Genomic DNA, 25,249 nt, shown 5'->3' on the forward strand with positions numbered 1-25,249 from the left:
CTTCAGCGACCAATAGGACGAAGGCAGTGAATTTAAAAAGCAGCCGCGGTCATCTGCAAAGGACATTTCAGATCATAACAACCGTGTGATACGAGAGTGAAGGAGCAACCAACAGCGTTTAGTAGCGGCGTTGACCGAGGTAACGTTAAGGCTAACACCAGTTTGTCAACGTTACTGTTGCATTTAGCACTTTGAGCTAATAACGTCACGTTACATGTACGTTGTATTAACTAAGACTAGCTCGCCTAGCTAACGTAGGCGAGCTAATTCAGCTAACGTTTTGTGAAACGTTCGTCAAGATAACGTTAATTCAGTTACTCATAAGAGGGAACGTGCAACAAGACAGCAGAGTGACGTGGAAGTGTTAACGTAAACTAAAAACGGAGGAAAAAGAGCCAGCTTGTGTTTCAGCTTGAGCTAGAAGAGGATCAGTGTCATTCATGAAAGCTGCAGCTATTAAGCGCTGTAACTCTGCCAGATTGGCTATTGGTAGCAGTGCACTTTTGTTTAGTGTACGAAATTTTAGAAGAGAGACAAAATTCCTGCCACGGAAAGGTCTCTTCCATAGTGATGAATTCTAATGTGTTCCAGTAGCTAATATCATATTGTGTTTTCAGATACAATGGCCAACATAAACTTTGCAGAGCGAGAAAACGCAGGTCTTCATCCACTTAATTTGAAGATGCGTCAGCGCCTCCAGTCTGCTCCAGGTAAATGACAACCTTGTGCATTTTCTATTTTTCTTCTCGCAGTAATGTTGGTCAGTTAACCTTTTCCTTGCCCCCCACTAGAGAGACTCTTATCTCCTATGAATGCCAAAACCTTCCACACTCCTCTGACATTTGGTCGTAAGGCTTTTGGTGCTGTCAACAAAAAAATCTCAACCCCTGTCGTCAACACACAAGAGAAGTTAAAGCCGCAGGTTGGAATAAATTAGAGTTACAATCTAACAGTAATGTCTATGTACCTAAAACTATTCATGTACTAATATATTATGATGATCCCCACAGGAAACGAAAGTCAAACACGCTTCTCTGATCAAAGTGGAGGAATACCCAGATATTGAGAAGTTCATCCCTTATGACCCTCTAGGTAACACTGACGCATTCAGTAGTGACAGTTCTCACAGCTAAACCTTTTCCTTCTGGTGCTACCAAATATCATGTTAAGAATGTTAACAGCATTTTAAGGCAGACTTTATAGAATAATACATATTTGTACCATCACACCATCAGCTATAAGATCACATTTCAGGTTTGGGTATTGGATGTAAAATGCTGCTCAATCAGAAAGTCCATGAGTCCATTAATAGTTTATTCCCTCAGGACTCAACCCATAGAGTGCTGCAGGGATTTATTTGTGTAGGCCAACTGCTGAAGTTAGCATCACACTGGTTCCATGTCAAAAAGACAAAGTGATTTTACTATTGGATTGTGGATTCTTGCAAAAAGAGCTCTGTGGCAAACAAGTTTGTGGTAATTGCATGTTTTGTTCTGCAAGATATTCTTCACAAATGAACATTACTTTATGATTTTTGAAGTGCAAATGCTATCTCCAGATGTACAAAGCTAACGTTAGGCTACAAACGAACGACGCCATGACAGAGTATACGCAACAAGGCTGTAAAGGTGGACTATTCCACTTTACTCTAATTTAGCTAAGATTCCAGAGAGGGGTATCTGCTAACATGTTTTATATCATGGAACAAAAAGTAGTTTTTGCCACAGACTTTATTTCAGGCGTCTAACCAAAAACATTCAAAAACAATTGACTTTGAGACGAAGGAACAGGAAGTGCAAAAATGCTAACTGGTTTTCTGACTCGTTCCAGAGTTTGAGAAGTACAGCGTACCTGAGGATCTGATTCCTCTCGGGGGCTTTGCTCTGCCTGGACTGGCCTGTTTCCCACCAGCTCCTCGTCTGTGTGAGGATGACCTGGAAATGTTTGATCCACTCCCAAACCAGTCGCCTGTAAAGATGCCAAAATGTTCAGGTATCCACTTCAGTTCAATTAGGGCTGCATTCACACTTATTGTTTGGGATTGAAAATGTATCTTAATAAAGTATTAGTCTATGATCCAATAATATTTCAATGAAGCGCAGGGTGGATAAAGTCCTATTGCAGAATATGTTATTTCATATCTCCTATTATTGTGATTAAAAGTTTATGGAAGAAGTAACCAGATGAAATTTCTGTTTTGGCTTATTCATCAAATTTGCATTAAATAAATAATGACAGAACCAGTGAACAATCATTAAGTGATGGTAAAATATGACCACTTGCAAATCCATTTTATGGTGTTGTGTATATCATTGCCCAACACTAATAAAGTATTGTGAGGTCTATAGGTTTAGGTATAGGTCACCCACATTACAATAATCTAATTAACTCATGCTGCATTTAAGGGTTTTTAATCATTGTTTTTTAGATTTTTGATAGGGATAATGTTGACTATCCCCAAAAAATAAACCATATGGTTTAAGCAACATCTATCACTAAATAAGAAGCAACAATTGTCTGGCAGCTGTAGCCATAAGTATGGGGCTCCTGCTCCAGATGAAGAGTGTCATTAACCTGCTGTATCATTAACTTCACTGTATCGCCTCTCTACAGATCATTGCTCAGAGCTGGACGCCTTTCTGCAAACACTCGATGAGCTGACTGTTGAACTTCCTCCAGAACCTTTTACCGACTGAATGTTGATGCATGTTTTTTTATTATGACATTTTTACTGAAATAAAGTTTGTTTTATCTGTCCCTGCTATCTATTTTATTTGCTTTGGTTTTATATAATGGGTGACAGTCTCTGGGGAGTATACACTGCACTTACTTCCTGCTTTGAAGTCATCAGTGGTCACATGTGACGGATTCTCGCTGTTGGTTTTGCCAGAGATTAGAATGAACTTTGTCTCAGTTCCTCTTGTAAAGGAAACGAGGATATAAGCTTGAATCTATGGCTCAGTTTTTTGGGAGAAAACCTTAAATAATTATTCATATCTTATCAATTTTCTCCGACCATTAAAAGGGTTTAATGGTTAATCGAAACCGGAGTCAAGTGTGTGCTGAATACACTTATGCGCTTTGGACACAGAACAGGTGAGTAACATCGGTGTGGCAAAAACTGAGTACAGACTCGAGTATAATTAGTATTTAAGGGGTTGTGGGATGATGTCTGCCATTTCAAACGTCGCTTTGCAAAATGAGGTACTTGGTATATTTGCAGTAACGACGTTTAAAGTTGCATACGTGTGCACTTAGCACATTAAAACTTCTGTATGTGTATATATTAAAATCGACTTTCCTCCCATGACGCAGGGAAGGAGTGGAGTGAAGGGACCCAGTTTCCAGTTTATAATTTGACACCGTCTTCGGGGTGTTGTCTAAATAAAGGAAGTAGCCTTGATCTCATCGCGCAGGGAGCCGAGCAGCATGTATGAGAGCAGATCGGATGATGCTGGACGTGACCCAACTAGATCCGAACCAGCGGTCGGTGACACCGACGCCCACGGCGGAAGGACGAGTGGACAGGGCGCCGTTGTGGAGCGACTCTCGAGGTATGGCATACCGGTCATGCCCAGTGCTTTCCAGCGTAGGTCGAGGCTGCAGAGGCAGCTGGAGGTCACTGACAGCTCCGCTCCGGGGGGTCTTCAGAGGGAGGCTCCGGAGCGAGACTCGCTCACACCCGCTATGCGTAAAAAGCACATGAAAGAGCTGCTCCTGAGCAATCCGTCACACAGCGGGTTTAGCAGCGTGCTGTCACAGACTCGCAGCGTGTCCTCCGAGCAGGACGCGGGCTGGGCTCTGTATCCAATGGAGCACGCGTGGATGCTGTCCTCCGTAGAGGGAAACTACGACACCATCCTGGAGTTCATCTCCGAGGACCCCTATCTGTTGACCAGGAAGGATTTTGTCAGCGGGTACTCGGTGCTGCACTGGCTGGCCAAGAGAGGACAGGACGAGACTCTGCTCAAACTTTTGCGGTACGCAGAAAGTGCGGGGATCCCCATGAATGTGAACGCGCGGGGCAGCGGCGGGCTCACCCCGCTGCACGTCGCCAGCATGCACGGGCACTACATGGTCATCAAGCTGCTGGTGGGGGCTTTCAGCGCCGACGTCGACGCCATGGACTACAATGGGAGGAGAGCCTGGCAGTATCTGAAGGGAGACGCCCCGCTGGAGATGAGGGAGCTGCTGGGGACCTGGGATGACGAGCACAGCAAACAAAACGTGAACAACAACTGCGCCGGTGCAACTAACTTGACCGCATATGATGAGGTCGATCACGGAGAGATGGAGGCGGTGAACTCCTTTGACCGGACTCGGAGAGGTGGCAGCTCGAGGTTTGGGTTTATAAGTAAGCTGCTACCCTCGTTTTCATTTATTAGAAACAAAAGGTGAATGACTTCAAGCATGTGCATTATCTCATGCAGTTCACTGGCGCTTATTGGGTTATATTTCTTTAAAAAAACAAAAAAGTGAAAGCAGCCCAGAAGCTGTTTTTCTGCAAAATGCTCAAACAAGTTGACATAAATTCCAGCTGTACTTGCAGAATTTTCTACATGTGTTGAGGGACGTTTTTGGAGATTTAACTATGCATGGAAATAACTGAATAAAATGCAGATCTTCAGTGATGATCAAAGATGATAGACTGTCTTAAATACATTACTTGATACTCTTAAATCCTTCACATGAAACTGTTCAAAGATCATGTCCACACTGGGTCTATGACTTGGGAAGTCAAATATACATTTTTACATTTTAAGGGAAGCTGGCCTGGGAGCCACGGCCCCATTTCACAAATAATCCATTCATTTGGGATGTTTGAGACTCCTGGAAAGGAATGTTTTTGGAGCTGTAAAGTACATATTTTGCATTCTTAAATAACACGTATTACATATACTGAGCTTTTTCTTAACATTTTCTTCTGACTCAGTTCTGCTTATGTAAACAATAAATGTTCAATATTGCTGACCTGGCAAACTTTCTGCTCAGTTTTGCCACCACGGTAAACATTTCATGATGAATAGCAGTACTGTCTTTGGTAGGAGCAACAAAGCCACAGCTCAGATTCTGGCCAAACTAGAAATAACCACAATCTTGCATGAAACAGTGTTTCCAAAGTATTTGCTGTAGTCAAGAGAGTGAATCCCCTTCAGAGTGCTCGCTTTTGCTGCGCTGTGTCAGCGTTACCCCTTGTGATGTTTAGTTTACCTAAGAGAAACACTCCCTGTAAATGGACAATAAAATAAAGGCAGAACAGCTCATATCAAGTTTGATCACAGATCTTTTATTGTCAAACAAGACCATAACCAGAGTATTTGTACAAAACAAATGCTGCTCCAGATAACATGGCTCCCTCCTCAGGGTCAGGCCCAGCAGCTGGAGGTCCTGGCAGATGTTGGGATGGAGGGACACGGGGATCCAGGGACCCTCACGTTTACAGGCCGAGCTTGGTCCTCCTCCAGTGTCTCCTCTTGGAGTTGTACCTGAAATCAACAGCATTTAAGCAAACGTATAAGGAGAGAACATTTTATTCAAATACGAAACCTAGTAAAATGAAGGGCAGGTTCAAGAGTTCAATTGAAACTATGCAAATTCTGTCAAAGCTGTGCTTATTTCAGAGGCCCTAAACTAACATCCTGTGTGATATACAGTCAACCACAACACAACAATGAGATTCTTGTCTTGAAATCTTGTTACTAACAGCCCAAACCCCTTTGAAAAAACAGTTGCCTGCATGATCTCTTTTCACTGGAACTAAACCCATTATGGGAATCCTTCCAGACCAGTCGTTTTAGAAACCACCAACACCATGGAAGTCCTCCAGCAGAGTCATTTAGCGGACACATCAGCAACTTTAGGTCAAACAGTGAAATGTTCGGCTACAGAGCTTCCTCATCACCACCACCATGGTGAGCAGGAATAGCAGCTGCGTAGCAGAAAGATGCTCTCAGCAGGATTAATGACAACACTCTACGGACATGAAGTGCTGCAATTGCAGACCTGCTTTACACAACATGAAGCTCCCGTTTCGTCTCTGCATTGGCGAGTCTCACATCTCTGCACTTACTGATAAAGTAGGGAGCTGAGAGCTCAACAATGAAACTGTACTAGAGTGAGTGAGGACCATTAAAACATGCATTAACCTCTCGTAGAAGAGTAAAGCATGCGCTACACCTTTATAAAGGAAACTCTGCAACTAAACAGCAGGCCATCACATAAGTTGTGTAAATACTTTATTGTCAGTCTATTAGGTTGACCAAGCTAGAGTAATTGAATATAATACCACAGCCCATAATTAGTATTTTAGAGGATGTCGTTGGCAGTGCTGTTGAATTATACTCTATTTCTAACATGTAATCTACTCTTTGAGACAACACATCTCAGTATAACGGATTATATAAAAAGTTGATTCAACTCTAGCACTGTATTGACTTAACTTGGAAAGAAGCCTGTGGGTCTGGAAATTCTTGCAAAACACTTAAAGTCTGCAGAGATGTCCGTTTCAGCCTCTCATTAATTTCTCATTGACTGTATTACTCCTGTAAAAATGAGTGTTTAAGATTACATGGTAGGCTAGTTAGCTAGATAAGTTAGCTCTAGTAACGTGCATTGGTATGAGGTAAGTGGACCCACATGTACAGACTGCATGCTTTCCTCGACGCGGCAGCTTCACATTGTTCATGTTACACACAACAAACTCACCTGATCTTGTTTCCAGTTTTCATTCTGATCCACTGAGGAATGGGCCTGTTCTGTTTCTGCTTCTTAGCGAGGAAGCGCTTGATCCTGAAAGTCTTGTGGGACGACTAGAAACACAACAAAGAGCGCCATTAACACCACGTCTGCCCACAATATTTCAATCCAATGTTAAACATCTGCGACCATAAACGAATCTATTCAAAGCACTTTAAAGTGTTAGTGAACAAGCTAGCAGCTAGCAGTCTATGAAGGAAGTTACATGCGTAGAGTGAGTACCGGCTAGCATCTTTGAGCAGCTTTAATATGCTCATCTTCCATATTTTAAGACAACATACGGATTTGTGAGGTACCATTAAGATGTTTATCAATCACACAATATAACATAGCAGGTTTACAGGGGCTGCAGACGTGGATGTTTAAAGATTTTGTATTTACCATTTTGTCCACAGTCCTTTCCCGACTATGGCGTCGGCCGAAAAGAGAGAAGGACGTGACGTCGGCGGTTTTATCCAATAAGCGTCCACCGAACAGGCTCCACGTCACACACACAGCGACACCTAGTGGAGGGTGTGTTTACATGCATCTTGGTACTTTGAGGCACGATGTGTGTACTTATATACAATTCTGAGCCATGTGTACTATTCTTGGGTATTTCTATTTTTGCTTGCTACTTTATACTCATACTACTGAAGGGATATGTTGCGATGTTTACTCCCTTACACGTCGGATTTAGTTACTTTGCATATAAAGATTTTTACATACAAAACGAATGAAAAGCTCATAAAAAAGATACGTAGCTATTAATGGGAATACTCAACGATATTTAAAGTAGTTACAATTGGTTCCACCTCAATCTGCTACAGTATTAAACCTCTGTTTAATGCATACAATAATATAACTTTAAAAAGAGCCAAGTTGTGGCTGTAATAAGTGCTGTATGTAAGTGCTTCTAATTTTGACACTTTAAGGATGGGATACTTCAGTACTTTTTCTTTTCACATCCAAGTATTGCTACTTGTACTAAAAGCTAAATATGAGCTTTAAAATGTAGCATTCTGGTGTACTCTGAGAAGAAAATTAAGTAGTAAGACATTTACTTTAAGCAAAAAAATAATTTATTATTCAGTGATTAATCAGTATTTCAGCACTAGTTGAACAGCTGGCTAGCTTTTTTCAATCAATATTATTATTATTAACCTTTATTTAGACAATCCATTGAGACAGAGGTCTCATTTTCAAAAAATGTAGTCAAATAAAAACAAAGATAGCAAGAGTAGCAAGAACCATCGCCTATACAAAATAAAGTGATTCGTTTTCATTGAACCCTTTTACGGTATGGGTTAATATTAACTTCCACTGTTACTATAAAGCTGTTAGAATTGTGGCCAAAAATCTTCTATTTGTAATTAATATGCATTCGATCCAGTTCAATTATTTAAATTAAAATGATAATCTACTCTGGCTATGGTAGTTTATCAAGAGTAAAATAATAGCTGTGATCTATACACACCTCTACATTAGCAACCCGCTGAAATGAAGATACATGCACCTTAAAACTCATTACTTCAGGGTTCTTGGGAGCAACTGCACGTGGGACTGGAAGTACACTGGCTGTGGTCATTACAGTGAACAGTGTCTGGCAGTGTGATGAGAGGGCATGAGAGCCCTTGTTGCTGTAGTTCATCTCCTTGGAGCAGAGGCTGTATTTAGCATACCCTGCCTTATCAATGTATTTAAAATACTGTGACAGCGGGAAGCTGTACTGCTCTCCCTTCACGTCTGTTCAGACCTCCACCTTTATCCAGGCCCAGCTCCACTCACATCTCAGCTCTCTAGTCTCAGCATTAATTACCTCTACCCAGTCTAGTTTAGTGGAGGAATAGTTGGACATAACTGAACTACTGCAGTGTTATGAATAAATCAATCAAAAGCCCCTAACTTCAAAAAACTATACTGAACTTGTTTTTTTGGGGGTATTTTAAAACTGAACACAAAAAGGACATGTACACTTAAGCAAAGACCTCTTTTATTTCCTGTCAAAAGTGGCTATGGTATACAAGCATCAGCAGCAGTGATGTGTTCTCATGCTGTATTCAGTTTAGTGCGACACACATTCATGTTGAAGAGGAGATTCAGTTTAGAAAAGTTAGGAAGGCCACTGGTTGATCCCTCTGATTGAAGCTTGCATGCAGGCATGGCTATCACATGGCAGTCTAGTCTGAAATGGCTGTTTCCTCTCCATCACTGTATGAATGTAGGAACAAAACACATGATCCCAAACCACGTTACGTACAGACTCTATGCTTCAGTCTACAAGACAATTTTACAGCAACTGACCATGAAAAGAGTAAATTAAAAGTTCTGCACATAAATTTAGATTGTCTCGCTTCCCGGGCAGGAGTAAGATTTCCATGTTTACACTTCAAACTGAACACGTCAATACCACAACAGAAATATCATTCATGACAGTGAAGAAACAATATTCATGAGCTCGGCAATGTTGAGATATTGAGTAATTGGTAAGTTGTGATATGGATTAACATGGTGAAAGCCAATGTTTGCAGTGTGCACAACACTGAAGCAAGGTCACTTTGAGTTTACGTGGTCCAAGAAAGCTTTGGCTTCGACTAATGTGCCCAACAGCCAAACTGTAAGACGAAGGTTCCGGTTACCTTTCCTAACAAATACAACTAAAGAGGGTCACATTCAGGCCCCAAAAGGCTCCACCATCACATCCCTGCCTCCCAGACCGGGAGAGCCGGATGCAGCCCTGCTTGAACTGCAGTGCGTGTCGCCCTGAGGCGCCACGCTGCTGCTCTGAGCCTCACAGGCCTGTCTCCCCTCTCCTCACCACACTTAAAATGCCATAAAGTAGAGATCTGCTCAATCCTCTCCTTTGTCGGCCACTTTCTCGGTCTCGGCATCTGGCTTTCTGTCGGCAGAGTTGGATTCCGCTCCTCCTCCTCCTCCACCTCCACCACCACCACCACCTCCTCCTCCTCCTCCACCTCGATTGCGGCTTCTGGTCCCTGGCTGGTACAGCTGAATTGCAGGCCGGTCCTGACATAAAGAAACGATGCTCTTAGAAATACTAAAGATTTTTGCAAAAATTATTTGATTTGAGAGGCGTAAGTCATTACCTTATTCCGTAGACGCTCTCTTTTACTACTCTCGTCCTTCTTGTAGTCTTTGGTCGGCCTTTCTGGCCTCTCAGAGTGAGTAGAGTCTCCAACGTTGTCACCCTTTTTCTTCTCCTTGGCCCGCTCTTTGTCTTTTTTAACCTCCTCCTCCCTCTTCCGACCCGAGTTCTCTCCGTCCTGACGGTCTCTCCTCCTCCGCCGATTCTCGTCCTGTCGCCTGATGCGCTCCTTCTCTCTCTGCAGCCGCTCCCTCTCCCGTTCTCGGTCGCGCTCTCTGTCGCGCTCTGGGTCACGCTCCCTGAACTCCTTCCTGCCCTCTTCGTCCGCTCTGTGTGTGTGAAGCACACGTTAGGTTTAAGTAATCTGTTCAAAGTGAAACATGTACTTTCAAAACAAACTACTGAAGCAACTAACTTCCTTCCTCGATCCTCCTTGTTTTCAATGTGTTGACGCCTCTTATGATCGGCACCCCCTATGGCTCTGTCCTCTTTATTTGGCCTGTCTGGTTTCTTGGCCTTTTCCTTGGGCTTCTCAGAATCAGCATCCTCCCCTCTGTCTGGCTTCTTCAGGAGCTACACATTTGAAATTAAAGACAAAATCATAATGAGGTATTGGGAGATTTCACACCGTATTAAACTGCTTCAATCCAACGCAGCACACACCTTGATCTTTGGTTCTTCTTTCACTTGGTCCTTGTCTTTCTCCAGGGGTTTCTCATGTCTCTTCATCTTGTCCGTGTCTTTGCGCTTCCTTCTCTCCTCCTCCCTCCACTTGCGACGCTCCTCGTCACGCAGGCGCTTGCGATCGAGCTCCCTCCTTCTTCTCTCTTCTTTCTTTTCCTCCCTGATTCTCTGATCAGCATTAAAACAAGGTATGAGGCCAGCATTAACCATGCAACTTAACAACTGTAACTAGTACACCAAACTGTTATGCCACAGTACTTTACTTACCTGTTTATTCTTCAAGAAGTCAAGCAGAGGAGTTGTTTTTTTAGCTTGAAGGAAGAAAACAAAAGTATGTTTGAATTCATCCATCCAGCAGTGTGTCTCTTATAAAATGTATGCAATGATGTCTCAGATGCACTTTCTGGAGACTGTTCACCTACCTACAAGCTCCTTTGATTTTAACTCAATCTCTTCCAACAGTGTCTCTGGTGTTGATGCCATCTTGTCGTCATCACCGTTGTAAATATCAAGAAACTTCTTGTAATCAGGATCTGAAAGAAAATATACAACATACAAAAGATAATATGTTGCTGCTTCTGGTAAGATTGCTTCTCTGTAGGTTAGACAACCTACAGAGTAGACAACTACTCGCTATTTAAGGTGATTTTTTTATGAAACACAAAATCTATTAGATATTAAAAGAACACACATACAAACATTACAAAATCTCTCTTTTTTTGTTGTAACATAACCTAAAGCAGTAAATGTCTTTACCTTCATCAATTGTTCCACATTTTGCATCCTTTTTCTTACTTCTTTTCTTGGCAGTCTTTTGAAAAGGTGCAAACTCCACGACGGCAGGATACTCCTGCCCTGTTAAAAACAAACAAAGCATGAAGCCTTGTCCGATATACTGCAGTTTGTGTATCTAGCTGTAAATGTGTGCTCTTCATACCTCTGCTGTCAATGAACACGTATCCATCAAATCGATCTCTGAAGAGAACTATATCCTCTTGATTCTTAAAATTGATGTAGGCCCTTGCAAAGAGGTGAGGATAGAGGCTGAAAGGACAGAACACTCATGTTAGACTTTTAGAGTCACTGATATCCTTTTTAATTGATGGGACGTTTTTATATCAACTCACCTGGCGTCATTGGAGAAAAACTCAAAGTAGTCCACCTCTGGGAGAGGTTGTAACTGCTCCTCCAGCTCTTCCTTGGTCAGACTTGGTGGTAACCGTCTGATCACAATCTTTAAATAAAATAATATTGCCAGTTAAAGATACTATCACGTAAGGAATATCAATCAGATTGAGGAAAAGAGAACAGAGAGAACATTAACTAATATTAACTTGAAGTTTAGTCAAATTACAATTTGTCTAACTCGTTATATAAAGTAATAGTAGACAATGCATGTTTTATCCGACAAAGCAACGCTAGTTAAAAGCATGCTGTTATTTAATTAAACTATAAGTATCCATAACTGACGAGTAGCAGTTGTAGCTAACCTAGCTAGCTCGTTTTACCTTTGTCATGGCCTCTTTCTTTTCCTTCAACCTGTCCGTCTTTTCTCCATCTTCACACTTTATTTCCAATCTTCGCTCCTTTGGCCGAGCGTTTTCCTTGTCTTCCTTCATAGTTGAACAGCTACTTCAATCCGCGGTTGTATTTCATCTCATTCCACGGACTTGTTTACTTTTTTTAGCAAGTTAGCCTGCTAGTAGCAACCGTTAACTTCCTCTCTGGCGGTTGGGCCTGCAGTTTGGTGTGACAACCAGGTGAGGGCGCTGCGAGTAAAAACAAGCGTGTACTTTGAATTTGAAATTATAATTAAATGTATTTAGTTTTGTCCATTTGTTTTTGTCTGTGTTCTGCCAATTTGACTGAAATGTTTTTTTTGTTGTCGTTTTATTCTATTTAGAAAATAACGGCCGTTCAGTCAAAAAAAACGCTTCCTTTTTTCGCGATTCCTTTCAAAATAAAAGCTGTCACATTTTGAGCAGTTTATTTTGTTTCTGACACTATTGTCACACCAACCAAGTGAGTGTTCAGTTGGCAGCTGATGTTATAATGATAATAATGCAATCTTAAATAGTGATGAAAAGTTATATTCGCTGCTGAATAAACTTTTCTCTTAACATTCGGTGTGTAATCTAAAATATAATTCCTGTTATTAACCATGGAGGCAATCTTTGAAAAAAATAATTGCAAATACAGCAACAGATTTATTTCCCAATAATGTACACTAACGTTTGACGGCATAATAGTCTAGTTGTTAGTACAACAATGACGATTTTATCATCTTTGTAGAGCAGATGCTTTTCTTATGAAAAACATCTGACAGGAAGTGTTATTCCTGTTCCGGGTAATCGGGAGAGTCGACATTTTGTTAGCTCCTTAGCAAAATAAACGGTCGAAGGTTGTCTTAGAGCGACTTGGTTGTAATAAACGTTGCTCTCTGTCTGCCTGACCGTTACCGGGTGTCATCATGTGGTATGAGATCCTGCCGGGCTTCGCCGTCATGACTGTGTGTCTGATCATTCCCGGCGTTGCCACCGCACAGATCCACAAGTTCACCAACGGAGGAAAGGTGAGGAGGATGCAGACCGTGCTGCATGTCAGTGTTGTTGTCCTCTAAACTAAAGCGCTAAGTTAAAGACTTTGTTCTTCCTTGTAGGAGAAGAGGATCGCTCGGTTTCCTTGGCAGTGGTATCTGATGGAGAGAGACAAGCGAGTGTCGGGATCAGGGCAGTATTATGACTCCAAGGTGAGTTGGCCATGTGTCATTAATATCAAATGAATCGTATAGTTTTATTTTTTGGATACATTTTCCACCATCCAGCTGACCGTGTTTGGGGTTTGTTTCCCAGTCAGCCGTTGACATTGCAAGTGTCTTTATATACAAACCAGATTTACCGCAGTAATGTGCCAACATGTAATGTGTAGTTTGTGTCAGCACATTCTGAAAATAAACTAGCATTTATGAGACTATATATTAAGAAAGTGGACCTCCACCTATATCCATAATTTGAGGGTAAGATGCATTATTGCATTCATGAGCTATTAACATAGTAGTAAAAAAGGTTGGTATTTGATCTGAAAATTACTTTTTACATTCTGAATATACAACTGACGTACACATACCTGCTATAAAACTAAGATAAAGTAATATATTTATGTTATGAAATACTTAGTAAAATGCTGAGTGATCATGTAAACAACTAGGATGATGTACTGTTGTTTAAGCAAACAATGCAATTATGAAATATTATTTCTAATAGACTAACACACTTAACTCAAAGACACTGTGAGAGTAGAGGTTACAAACGTGGATTAAGATAATGTATTTTCTTGTGGTAATGTCTTGCTAATTACATATATTTCCCAAACTGTACTTTAACATGTAAACTGACCATTACAGCAGAATTTTCACATATCACGCTTAAATGTTCTTCATAAACAAGAACATAACTTTGTTCACCTACACAGGTGTTTTTAACATTTGCTGAAGCGAGTGCATGAGACGTCAGTCTGTAAACACTGTGATGCACTTCTCTCAGTGAAGTTTCTAGTTAGAGCTCAATAACTAGCTGAAATAAAACCAGAAGCTGTTTGGAGGACAATACCATTTTTTTTTAATATAATGCCTGACAAATGGTCAGTTCATGTATGAAAATAAAATGCAAATATGTACTTTAAAAAGACTGGAGATATAATCTTTTTCTTCCTCAACAGGGACTCGAGAACATCCACTGATGAACAGAACTATGGAGATCCTGACAAGAAGAAGTTGGACATTAAAGGATTATATTTAACATTCAGCTGTTTGTATTTTTTTCAGTCTTTTCAGACAGTCGTCCCGGTTATCTATTAAACTATTCCCAACTGGAAATCTGCTGAGGCTTCTTGGCTCATTTGTACACCTGTTCACATGTGGAGTTTATACTGTAGATGTTATGTCACCTGTACAGGTGATAATCCTGTGTTGTTCTCAGAGGACATGTCTATTTGTAGACTCGACATCGTTTATCCTGTACTGTAGCTGTGAAGCATCTTAAATGTCTTCTGGTGAAACGGAAGAGACTCTCCAATCCAACCGTCATTGCAATTCTGATAATCCCATAATCAGTAAGTAAGAACTGCTACTTTTCTATTTAATAGATCATAGCTGATTGTCTTTGGGTTTTGGACTGTTGTTCAAGACATTTAAAGACGTCACCTTGAGTTTTGAGAAGGTGTGATGTGCATTTTTTAGAATTTTCTGACATTTAATATACAATTAATTGATTAATTTAAAATATTAACAGGTTAATTGATTTAATGCAGTCCTGTTGGCCATCGCGTCCACATTAAAGGAGTCCTGTTGAAATATGGTAATATCTCAAATATCAGGTGTTTGAACGAGAAACATAATTGATTTAACAGTATCTATGGTTAGAACAGGATAGAGAACATGTTATTCAATTATTTGTGTACTTTACCAATTTAACCAGCAGAAATATTTACAGTAGCAGCTCTGCTGAACACGAACAATCATAAAGCTTTGTATAACTTAAAGATTGCTCTCATTCATTGCTGCTGAAACTGTGTTTAAGGAGTTCAAAGAAAAATCAGATATCACAAATCTTTCTATACAAAAATATGAAGTTTTTCATTCATTTTTAAAAATATTTGCTGATGTACCTTCCTCCAACTCCTTCAATCTATCTTTAAGAAATACAAAATCAGGCTGTAGATGCTTTATTTGCTTTTATATACTCTTTTTTTTTTAATATACTCTGCTTTCTTTTGTACTTTTTATGTCTGAAATGTATAATGTGCTGCTGCTGTCTTGGCCAGGACACTCTTGAAAAGGAGCTTTTTAATCTCAATGAGGCCTTCACTAGTTAAATACATTTTTAAATAAATTAAATCAAAAAATATGAAATCCACAACTTGATAATGAAAATGTATTTACCGTTCTGATCAGGAGAAACATTTACAAGTTAAGGTTGAACAATTGAAAGGAAAGACTCCAGTGAGTAAATATAAAACAACAGAACAGAGTCTTACACACATTTCTTTAAAAGTAAAATCCTCCCACCACACTGTACATTCAACTCAAACTGAATGTGGTTAGAATGAAACATTAATACCCCTCCTGTCTCTACAAATGAGATGTTCACTTCTCCTCCTTGCCCTTGGTTTTCCTGTACACCATCTCCCTGAAGCTGGACAGGATCTTGCTCTCTCTCTTCCTCCTCTCCTCCTGGTTGAAGGAAGCCAGAGCTCTCTTCTCGTCTGCACTGTAGATCTGGTTCTCCTTTCTCAGACGCACAGCCTCCATACGACGATGTCTGCGGGGGTTACATCGGAAACTCGTCAGTATCACAGTAATGATCTGAAAGGATCTCATCACAGAGTTAGTCGTCCTACTTAGAAATATCACCGACCTGCTGCCGCTCATCACGTAGCCGGACTTCTCGAAGTTTGCAATCTCGTCGCTGGTGAGACCGATCTCACCTCTTCTCGGGATACGTTTGCCCGCTTTCACGTACTCCGCCATCGCAGCACCCTCACCCGGCAACAGTGCGTGACCAAAACTGGAAGAACAGAAAACGAGGCGAGTCATGAATTTGTAAAAAATAATAAAAGTAGAACAAAATATTTAATGTTCTCTGATTCTGAATCAAGTATAAATACCCCTTCTAGTAATATTACAAAGCCAACTCTTTGGACTGCAAGTAACCAATGATTTTTTTATGTATTCATCTTATTGCGGATAAGCAACTGTTTTGCTGTTTGTCTTGCTTTGAGCTAAATGATGAACACTTGATCGCGTCCCCTTTATTCTGCTGAAACAGATAACAGGAAGTCGTCCTGCTTTTATTTTGGAAATTCTAATCCTAAAAGATGTTAAGAGCTTTAGTTACATGACGTCAGACCGACTTACTCCAAAGGTCTGTCGTCCTGCGACATGTCGTGTGTGAGCGGCGCTTCGGGCCCGACCACGTTTTCGTCCATGCAGGTCTTCTCCACCCACATCACTCCGTTGGGATCCCCCTCCTCTTCCTCTCCTTCCTCCCCTGACTCTTCACTGCTCGAGTTGCTGGACTCCTTCCGACTCTTCTTTGCCTTCTTCTTCTTGGACTTCTTTGACCTAAAAGGAAACAAGAGAAGTTTGGTTAATCAAAATGTCCCTTTTCGGTGTGAATGAAGCTGCATATTAGCACATACTTCTTGCTCTTCTTTTTCTTCTTCTTCTTCTTTATTTCTTCTTCTGAAAGACAAAAAAAGGATAAAAATTAATGAAAGATAAGAAATATATTTCAGCTGATATAACTCACTAAAAAGACTTGAATTCAATTATGATAATCTTACCATTTGAATCTGATTCCAGCTCGCTGTCCTCAGAATGCTTTTTGTTCTTTTTTTTCTTGGATTTCTTCTTCTTCTTCTTCTTTTTCTTTTCTTCTATGAATAACAGAAGTGTTTGTAAATTCAAACGACATAACAATATCAATGTAATATTTATTAATGTTCAAACACTGTGCTGTACCTTCTGAGCTGGATTCTGAACTGCTGTTTTTCTCGTCTTCTTCGACTGGTGTGAATTCATCAGAGCTGGTGCAGAACAAAGACAGAAATGTGAGCTTTCATCCTCTGTAACTACAGAGCCGGATAATCAAAAATAAGATAAACATGTGTGGTGCTTCTGAAAAATCACGTGTTGCTTTGAGGTGCGATTGTTGACTTACTCCGGCTCTTTAACTCTCGGTGAATATCCCCAAATTTCAGGACAACCTACCTCACCGATCCTCTCTCTCTCTTGCAGACGCCTGTAACAGAAAGACGGATGCAGAAGTCTGAAGAAACAACTTGTTATGTTTCACACTGTAGGTGTTACGTTATTTTGTAGGATCCGCTGTAGAGATGTTGGAAAATAGCTGCGTTAATATTGTGATAATTATTTCAACAAGTTAGTCGTATCTTTTAAACTGTTTCTGGATAATTTAGCAGGCAAAATATCTTGGTTAACTGAATTGAAACCTTAAAATCAATTAATATTCCAAAAGTATATTATTGATTTTATAACTGCAGTTGATATTGTATCAAAGAGTTGTAATGTAGCCATATAAATAGATCAATTAATGTCGAGGTATTTGATTTAGATTGTTTTAACAAAAAAATCTGAAAGAAAACAATTCATGAGCCTTAACCTCTTAACTAGATTAAGGAAATATTTGAAAAATATTGTGATTTTAAAAGATTCATGTTGAAGTCCCTGAATCACAAATTGGGGGCCTGGATTGTTTAAAATATATTTGGGTATGTTTTAATCTGTCTTCTAGTCATAGAGATGCAACATTGAGTTCTGGAGTGACCCTTCAATGAAACTGGATCGATATAATGATCATTCGCTGTAATATTAGTGTTTTCATTGTTTACCTGGCAATAAAAGCATCTTGTCTCTGTCTCTGGGCGTCGTCTCTTTGCTGCTCGTAGTAATATTCATCTTTGAAGCTTCCGTGTTTTCCAGAAGCGTCCCGCTGCTCGGACCAATGGTTGTAGCCACCGCTGTTGTTGTTGTTGGTGGTGGTGGTGGTGTTGTGTCGCTCCCTGGACCTGGACCGGGACCGAGACCCTATCCGGATCCGTCTGATGTTCCTCGCCTCTCGGAACCGGCGGTCCCGTTCCTCATGTTCCTTCTCCCTGTTGCGCGGCTTCGGGAGTTTGGGCCCGAAGCTGTACGGAGACAGGCTCCGCTCGCGGCTACCGCTGCGGTGGCGGCTGCGGGAGCGACTCCGGGGTCTCCGGGCACGAGGACTCCGGGGCTCCGCGCCGCCGTCAGAGTTCGAGCCATCCGACTTTGGCATGTCTACTGACCGCTTTAAACTCTCACACACTAGAGATAAAAAAAATATATTTAAAAATAGTTAGTATTTAGAGAGAGAAAAGAAAGATTAACACGCGTCCATGTTTTCTGTGATACGCAAGAAAAGCGTCCAACAACAGGAAGTCTTCTTCTTCTTCTTTTTTGAGGTTTATTGGCGATTGGCAAGCAATGAATTGGTGCGTTACCGCCACCAACTGGTAAAGAGTGTAGATCAGAATGTCTACTACTAAAATGAAATAAAATAAAATAAAATAAAATAAAATAAAATAAAATAAAATAAAATAAAATAAAATAAAATAAAATAAAATAAAATAAAATAAAATGAAATGAAATGAAATGAAATGAAATGAAATGAAATAAAATAACTGGCTCATATTTTCTTACTAATATTAGTTAGTCTAAGATATTGAAATAATACTTGATAACATTCACTTTTTGAGTTATTTTGCAGAATATCCACTACATCAAACATCTTGCCGAGGTCTCAAATGAGCTGCCCTCTTTCCTGCTCATGTTTCTGACCGTCCTCCTCTTTTCTGTGTTAATGGCAAATTGTAACTAAATGGAGCATTATCGCATGAGCTCTCGGCTCATGTTCTTCCCATCAGTCCAGTATCTTTGAGAAAAGTGAGGATGTGTCATCATTCCCAGTGCTTCTTCTGAAGACTTGAATACCTCACAGCATATTCTTAATGCTTGCAACTGGATTCTAGTTTTTTTAAAACCATACATGCAGCTGAATCAAACACAATACAACTGTAATCCAGGACTGACCTAATTAAAGATGTATAAATGCTCCTCAAAGTAACTTTATCAGTCCCCCACATAGTGCTAAGCATCTCATAATTTTCAAAACTTTTTACATTTATCGTCTATTTTATCAATGTGATTTTTCCATGTGACCGTCTCATCCAGCCCTAATTGAAATGCCTTCACTATATTTACTCCTTGGTCATAATATTTTCTCTTATCTTTTTCCTTGAAAAAAATTAAGTTTCCGACTTTCTTTATTTATTTTTAAAAGCAATTGTCATGAAAAAGAACCGAGTTTTGGCTCCATGAATCACGTGGTCTAGCATTTTGAACTTCCGTTGACGCGACTCTATTGACGAATCTGGCAGTGTGCGACCTCCCGCGAGATACATGACGAAGATTTCGGTGGGCAGGCACAACACCGGAAGTTCAAATCAATGTGGTCTGTGGACTTTTAACTGAGCAACCAGCAACTCCACGGTATACAGTAGTTTGGGATGCTACACAACAACACCGGTTCTCTCTGTAAAGTAGTCCGTGTGTTTTGTAACATCAGAGACGCGCCAGAAGCAAGATGTCTTCTAATACCGTTAAACTGGAAAGAACCGTGAAGCCGGTGTGCAAGAAACTTGAAGATGCACTGGCAATGGAGTTCTTTTTCACGGAGTTGAATGCGACCGCTACGTGCCTCATTTGCAAGCAGAAAGTACTGTTTACGGGGTTAAATATGAAGCGGCATTACATCGCAAAACACGCGGGAAAGTATGATAGATATAAGGGAAGGAGCAGGAAGACCACGTCCGATGAGCTTCATGCAGAATTCAACAGCTCCATCGGGACGTCAGCAAGAGAACCTGAATCTGTGCCTAAAGAGATCGCTTCAGGTATTATGCTCTTAATTAATGTATGTAGAGATCGTCGCAGTAAACTTTTATTTTGAAGGGAATGAACCGGTAGTTATCTAAACCCGGCGCGTAAACAGTTACACGTTAACTTAACCGCTTTCTGCTGAATTAACGGCACGATTTCATTGTGGTTTTAACACTAACATGAATCAAATTATGTATTGTTATTGTAGGTCTTGTAATGATATTACGGTTTAAATGTGTGCTTGATAATCCTACACGACGGCGACTCCTTGTGGCTGCTCCATCAATGAGGCTGTAGCTCAGTCGGCAGGGTGTTGTGTGTTGTTAGCCATTGTCTGTAGCCAGCTACGATACTACAGTCGGTGTCGGTGGTCCTGCTCAGTCCTGTCAGCAAACATCAGGGTTGCAGGTAAAACAGAAGTAGTTGTATGTGCAGCTGTTTAACGTAAACAGATCTCACGCATCCGTCGTAGTGTTGTGTTTGAAGCTAGCATGCTAACAATATGCTAAACAGCAGGCCGCGCTGCCCGCTCCTCATGAAAGAGGAAGTGAGGAGGAAACGCAGCTAGTTACCTTTGTTAGCTAGCCCGTTACGATGTTTGAATATCAGATCGATTGCGTTAATACTGTTTTAATTAAAGTAGCAAACGTCCCCGTTAAAGCCTATTAAACGTAGTTATGCACGTGTGCAATGTCACGCGAGACTAAGCTCAAAGCTAGTTACAACTTTGTTAAACTGAGGTGTGACGTTAGCTAACGTGTGGCTAAGGTAACGTTATTGTTTTTGTTGTCGGACTAAATTATGATGCCTAAGATTAGCACGACTACAAACACTGATGTTGAAGTGCATACTGTGACTGTTCCTGTTTGCATTAAAGACTAAAACACGGCCTTTCCGAGAACTTTAAATGATCTTTTCTGCTAATAAATACGTGCATATTTATTGTAATCGGGGGAATATGTTGACTGACACGTTATTAGCCATTTCTGCTCCACAGTATAGCCTAAAAGTATAACCATCACAAAGCTTGTCCACCAGAGCACTTCAAAAAAAATGTACTTTTATGTATCGAAAATGACATCAAAGATCTTCTATTGATAAATTTAACATACCCTGCAGTATAATGCATTACAAATACAACAGCATCTCAAACTAGAGCCAAGATGACCATATATCAACACCTCCTTAAGACGATTTCCACAAAAACAAACATACCACAGTGTTGTACAAACAAAAGAAAACAAAGTCAGATGGTTTCAGGACGTCCTTGAACAAACTGTCCTGATTGTTCACCTTTTGAATGCTTGCATGTCACCATAATGTAATTTTCTGCCCTTTCTTGTGGATTGATAAATTAATCATTTATTCTCTTTGATTTTTTTCTCTCTACAGCCATGCCGAGTCTAAAGCTGATCTCTGCGACCGACACACAGTATGCAGTGTCTGTGCTGAAGTCGATGAACGAGCAGCGGAATCATGGGTTATTTTGTGACGTCACCATTATCATACAGGACAGGAAATTCAGAGCTCACAAAACCGTCCTGTCTGCTTCGAGTACGTATTTCCACCAGCTCTTCAGTGTAGCCGGACAAGTGATCGAGTTAAACTTCATCAGAGCGGAAATTTTTGAGGAGATTCTCAATTACATTTACAGCTCCAAGATTTTCCGCGTCCGCTCCGACATACTCGAGGAGCTCATCAATGCTGGACAGATACTGGGAGTCAAGTTCATTGCAAACTTGGGGACACCGTTGTCACAAGTTAAGGGTCTGCCTGGTTTGTCAAAGGAGACGGAGAGCAAAAGTGGCACACCCGCAGAGATGATGCCCATCATCGCAGAGTCTTTCTCCATATCTGCCGAGGAATTCAATCAGACGAGCAAGCCGGCGGGCAACGACTCGGACTCGGACGGTGATGTTATGTTTGTCTCACAAACGGATGCTCAAACCAGAGCGGCCAATCAGAAAGCCAAATCTGGTGACCCCATCGATGTGGATACAGCTGATTCAGGAAAGGCAGCATCAAAGCAAAATGAAGAATCAAATCATACAGTAGCAAAAGAGAAAGCCAGCGCCCCCTTGAAAACAAGTCCTGTAAAGCCTCCGATCATCAGTGGTCCGATCATCAGTGGTTCGATCATCAGTGGTCCGATCATCAGCATCCCCAACAGCAGCCCTCTGCACAGTCCAGACAGCAGCTCCAATAACTCGGCGTCCCCGGCCAGAGTTTCCTCAGGAAGTGCCCCAACAACGCCAGCCAGGTCAAGCAATGTCACCCCCGAGCCCTCGAGTGCCTCTCAGTCCTCGGAAAACAGCGATATAATGGGAGTCCACAAGAAGCAGGTCTCTGCTTCCTCTCAGCAAGGGGATTTCAAATTAAAGCTCCTAGATTTGACTGAAGGCCAAGCAAATCAAACGAACAGTCCCAAATCGGCCATAGCAGCAAAAAAGACAGTGACACTCAATACAACCACGGAGATTGATTCGATTTCGTCAGGCTGTAAAGTGTATGCAAATATTGGAGAAAACACATACGACATTGTCCCGGTGAAGGAAGATCCAGGCGAAGGGGGATCTAAAGTCAATAGAGGGAAGAGGGCGTTTATGGCGACGCCTTTGAAACCGTTCGATCAAATACCCACCTCACCGCTGGGAGGCCCAAACAAGAAAAAGGCCAAAATGGAGCTCGAGGACCACTATGAGCTCATCATGGACGGGAAGACGTTCTTCGTGTGCGTCGTCTGCAAGCGCCCCTACGTTTGTCTGACGAGTCTCCGTCGTCACTTCAACACCCACTCGTGGGAAAAGAAGTATCCGTGTCGCCACTGCAACAAGGTCTTTGCACTGGCCGAGTACAGAACTAAACATGAAATCCACCACACGGGAGAGCGGAGGTACCAGTGCTTGGTGTGCAATGAAATGTTCATGAACTACCAGTTGCTGTCCACCCACTGCAAGCAAGCCCACAACCAGGATCCCAGCGGGAGGAAAGAGAAAGACGAGACGGACAACAACTTGTACCGACTCCTGCCGTGTAAAACGGTGCAGATGAAGCCGTACTCGTGGAGCACGGACGGGCAGGGGGTCCCCGTCATATCGGAGGATGGCAGCGTGCATCACATAACCGCCGTCGGCGAAGACGTCCACTCCTCCACTCAGAGCAGGATGTTGAACTGGGACGACATCTTTGTCGAGCCCGACGCTCACATGCAGCCCAACGCTCGCGCCCGACCAGCGTCGACCGTTAACAGCATTCCACAGGGAGCCACGGAGTTTGACTTTGTTATACCAGAGACCTACTGAGCAGCACACGCTGCTCCATTACCTGTGCCTTTTTGGTGCCCCACCCGCCTATTTCCTCCTTGGTTCCATGTCAACAATATTCTTCTGTAATTCTTAAGTGTCGGCTTCCTTTCAATGACATTTTAAAGGTGTAATATTGTACTAAACTTGGTGAATAATGTCTGTGAGTCTGCCGGAGCAAGCTGGAGATTGATTGAATTTCTTCAACTTGAGTTGAACGGAGACGGAAGGAATAGTTGCAGGATGACAGCGCAATATGACCAGACCTTTAATCATGTTCCTCTGCTTGTGTAATAACGTGATCTTTTTGTGTCATTGGAACAAATGATAGTCACGTTAGAAAAACCATATAGCAGTGGTTCCCACGCAGTAAGAGGGTGAAGGAACAAATCCATGCAAGAAGTCTCACTAGCTGTAATAAACGGTTAAGTCATGTATATTTAATTTTTCACTGTATGTGGGAAGTTATATCTATACAAACTTTACTTTTATCATCTTACACATTCAGGCCAATACGTGACGTTAGACCTGTGTATGCAACCGGTCCTACGCATTTAGGAGCTTTGCCTATTTAGGAATGTGAAACATCAGCAGATGATTTTTGCAACGAGGCAACCTTTTGTTCACAGGATACATTATAATGCGTTTTGTGGTTTCAACAGATCTGTATAAAATTCAGGATATGATCCATAGTCGAATGAATCTATCGTTACCGGATCATGAACTTAGTTTAACAGAAGGCGTTGATGAACTGATCATTGCTTGTTCCAATGTGAGACTATTTTAAGCCTCATTCTGTTCAAGAGAATGTTTATTATGATTGGAAATATATTTTTTCATTGTGTGATTGTTGGCGATTCCACATCTGGGTGTTGTGGAAGGGAAGATATACAATGGTTATTTAATTTTTCAGTGGTTTGAAGTTTTGGCTTTCTTTTTTGTTGATTAAACCTGTTTTTATTTTCATTCACTTGTACATTTTTGTTTCCTATGCTTAACATGTTTCCTTTACTTTTAATATATATATTTCAATGCCAAAATCCTTCATAGAGTAGGCTAGAGACTAGCATAAGTGTGATGATAGGATTGACATAAATTGAGGATTATTTCAAAGCACTCGGTGTCGGATCAGGCAGAAGATTTGTCTGTAATATTCTTACTTTTTTACTCGTTTTTTCCATTGTATCAACAATGTAGTGATTGGTCAGTGTGAGTAAAAAAAAAAAAGAAACTAGTGCTAACATGGGAATCTATTCTGTGTCATTCAATAAAATCATGCAAGATTTGTTTTTTAATTAACAGATTAACATTGGTGTCTAATGTACAGTATATTTGTATTAACCCCACTTTCTTTTTAACTGTTTCACATGTATTTATTAGGTTTATAGCGGTATACAACATGAAATAGTTATTAAATACTCTGTTCTGTTGGCATCTAACTAAATGTTCTTTTTCTGTCAATTGGCAACAATTCCCTGATGGTAAATAAATTATTCTTTTACTATTTTTACTTAATTGTCTTGCACCAACAGCATTTAAATATCTCTCATTTTATTTACTGTGTTGTGATGAGATGAACACAACGTACGAACTTAATCACATTGCCTCTCGCAAAGTCTGGAAAAAATACACAAAATCAAAAGCTGGTGTAATAAGACATATACATATTTATATTTTTGCTCAGTGAAATGGGTAAACTCAGTTTAATCGTCCTGGTTTCACTGAGGAAATGTAGCCTTAGTGGCTCTGTGAGGCGGTGCTTTGAGCTAATATGCTGATGTTGGCAGGGTTTATGTTTACCACCGTCACCATATTTACTTAGCAAGTTAGCATGCTAACATTTGCTAATTGGCGCTACATAATTCGTTTTTCAGGTAATTGGTCATAAACTTCAACGTTTGACGAGATGATGGACATGTAGAAAGTTACGGGGTCACCAAA

The 25,249-nt window shown here is 40.9% G+C and overlaps 7 protein-coding genes across 9 annotated transcripts; 4 read left to right on the forward strand and 3 right to left on the reverse strand.

Annotated features, from left to right (window-relative positions):
• The first annotated feature begins 47 nt into the window (after positions 1-47).
• Positions 48-2,757, forward strand: pttg1 (PTTG1 regulator of sister chromatid separation, securin). The gene is made up of 6 exons (XM_076103374.1): positions 48-139; positions 618-710; positions 792-922; positions 1,011-1,092; positions 1,831-1,992; positions 2,614-2,757. The coding sequence occupies exons 2-6, from the start codon at positions 623-625 to the stop codon at positions 2,694-2,696; spliced, it is 546 nt and encodes a 181-aa protein (XP_075959489.1). The 5' UTR covers positions 48-139; positions 618-622; the 3' UTR covers positions 2,697-2,757.
• A 102-nt stretch (positions 2,758-2,859) lies between these two features.
• sowahd (sosondowah ankyrin repeat domain family d) lies at positions 2,860-5,264 on the forward strand. The gene is made up of 2 exons (XM_076103373.1): positions 2,860-3,096; positions 3,316-5,264. Exon 2 carries the CDS (start codon positions 3,430-3,432, stop codon positions 4,396-4,398), a length of 969 nt encoding a protein of 322 aa, XP_075959488.1. The 5' UTR covers positions 2,860-3,096; positions 3,316-3,429; the 3' UTR covers positions 4,399-5,264.
• A 2-nt stretch (positions 5,265-5,266) lies between these two features.
• Positions 5,267-7,292, reverse strand: rpl39 (ribosomal protein L39). Its single transcript, XM_076103375.1, has 3 exons — positions 7,138-7,292; positions 6,706-6,809; positions 5,267-5,486 (listed from the first exon to the last, which is right to left on the reverse strand). The coding sequence occupies exons 1-3, from the start codon at positions 7,138-7,140 to the stop codon at positions 5,438-5,440; spliced, it is 156 nt and encodes a 51-aa protein (XP_075959490.1). The 5' UTR covers positions 7,141-7,292; the 3' UTR covers positions 5,267-5,437.
• A 1,419-nt stretch (positions 7,293-8,711) lies between these two features.
• On the reverse strand, positions 8,712-12,277 carry upf3b (UPF3B regulator of nonsense mediated mRNA decay). The gene is made up of 10 exons (XM_076103613.1): positions 12,034-12,277; positions 11,653-11,759; positions 11,463-11,569; positions 11,282-11,380; positions 10,948-11,058; positions 10,793-10,836; positions 10,505-10,693; positions 10,257-10,414; positions 9,843-10,170; positions 8,712-9,762 (listed from the first exon to the last, which is right to left on the reverse strand). Exons 1-10 carry the CDS (start codon positions 12,142-12,144, stop codon positions 9,586-9,588), a joined length of 1,431 nt encoding a protein of 476 aa, XP_075959728.1. The 5' UTR covers positions 12,145-12,277; the 3' UTR covers positions 8,712-9,585.
• A 582-nt stretch (positions 12,278-12,859) lies between these two features.
• On the forward strand, positions 12,860-14,399 carry ndufa1 (NADH:ubiquinone oxidoreductase subunit A1). The gene is made up of 3 exons (XM_076103617.1): positions 12,860-13,097; positions 13,185-13,274; positions 14,243-14,399. The coding sequence occupies exons 1-3, from the start codon at positions 12,996-12,998 to the stop codon at positions 14,261-14,263; spliced, it is 213 nt and encodes a 70-aa protein (XP_075959732.1). The 5' UTR covers positions 12,860-12,995; the 3' UTR covers positions 14,264-14,399.
• A 1,043-nt stretch (positions 14,400-15,442) lies between these two features.
• Positions 15,443-18,500, reverse strand: nkap (NFKB activating protein). Of its 2 annotated transcripts, none has more exons than XM_076103614.1 (8): positions 17,936-18,500; positions 17,245-17,325; positions 17,046-17,110; positions 16,868-16,960; positions 16,724-16,766; positions 16,440-16,646; positions 15,940-16,089; positions 15,443-15,843 (listed from the first exon to the last, which is right to left on the reverse strand). In XM_076103614.1, the coding sequence occupies exons 1-8, from the start codon at positions 18,361-18,363 to the stop codon at positions 15,669-15,671; spliced, it is 1,242 nt and encodes a 413-aa protein (XP_075959729.1). In that variant the 5' UTR covers positions 18,364-18,500; the 3' UTR covers positions 15,443-15,668. The 2 variants fall into 2 exon arrangements, with proteins under 2 accessions (XP_075959729.1, XP_075959730.1); XM_076103615.1 differs by having other exon boundaries at positions 16,868-16,957; positions 17,936-18,499.
• Positions 18,501-19,552: 1,052 nt separating this feature from the next.
• On the forward strand, positions 19,553-24,818 carry zbtb33 (zinc finger and BTB domain containing 33). 2 transcript variants are annotated; one of them, XM_076103611.1, is made up of 2 exons: positions 19,553-20,020; positions 21,399-24,818. In XM_076103611.1, the coding sequence occupies exons 1-2, from the start codon at positions 19,711-19,713 to the stop codon at positions 23,306-23,308; spliced, it is 2,220 nt and encodes a 739-aa protein (XP_075959726.1). In that variant the 5' UTR covers positions 19,553-19,710; the 3' UTR covers positions 23,309-24,818. The 2 variants fall into 2 exon arrangements, with proteins under 2 accessions (XP_075959726.1, XP_075959727.1); XM_076103612.1 differs by lacking the exon at positions 19,553-20,020 and adding an exon at positions 20,091-20,414.
• Positions 24,819-25,249: the final 431 nt, after the last annotated feature.

Source organism: Anarhichas minor, unplaced genomic scaffold (genome assembly GCF_050575085.1).
Source record: "Anarhichas minor isolate MPS153535 unplaced genomic scaffold, ASM5057508v1 ptg000028l, whole genome shotgun sequence".
NCBI classification, from domain to species: domain Eukaryota; kingdom Metazoa; phylum Chordata; class Actinopteri; order Perciformes; family Anarhichadidae; genus Anarhichas; species Anarhichas minor.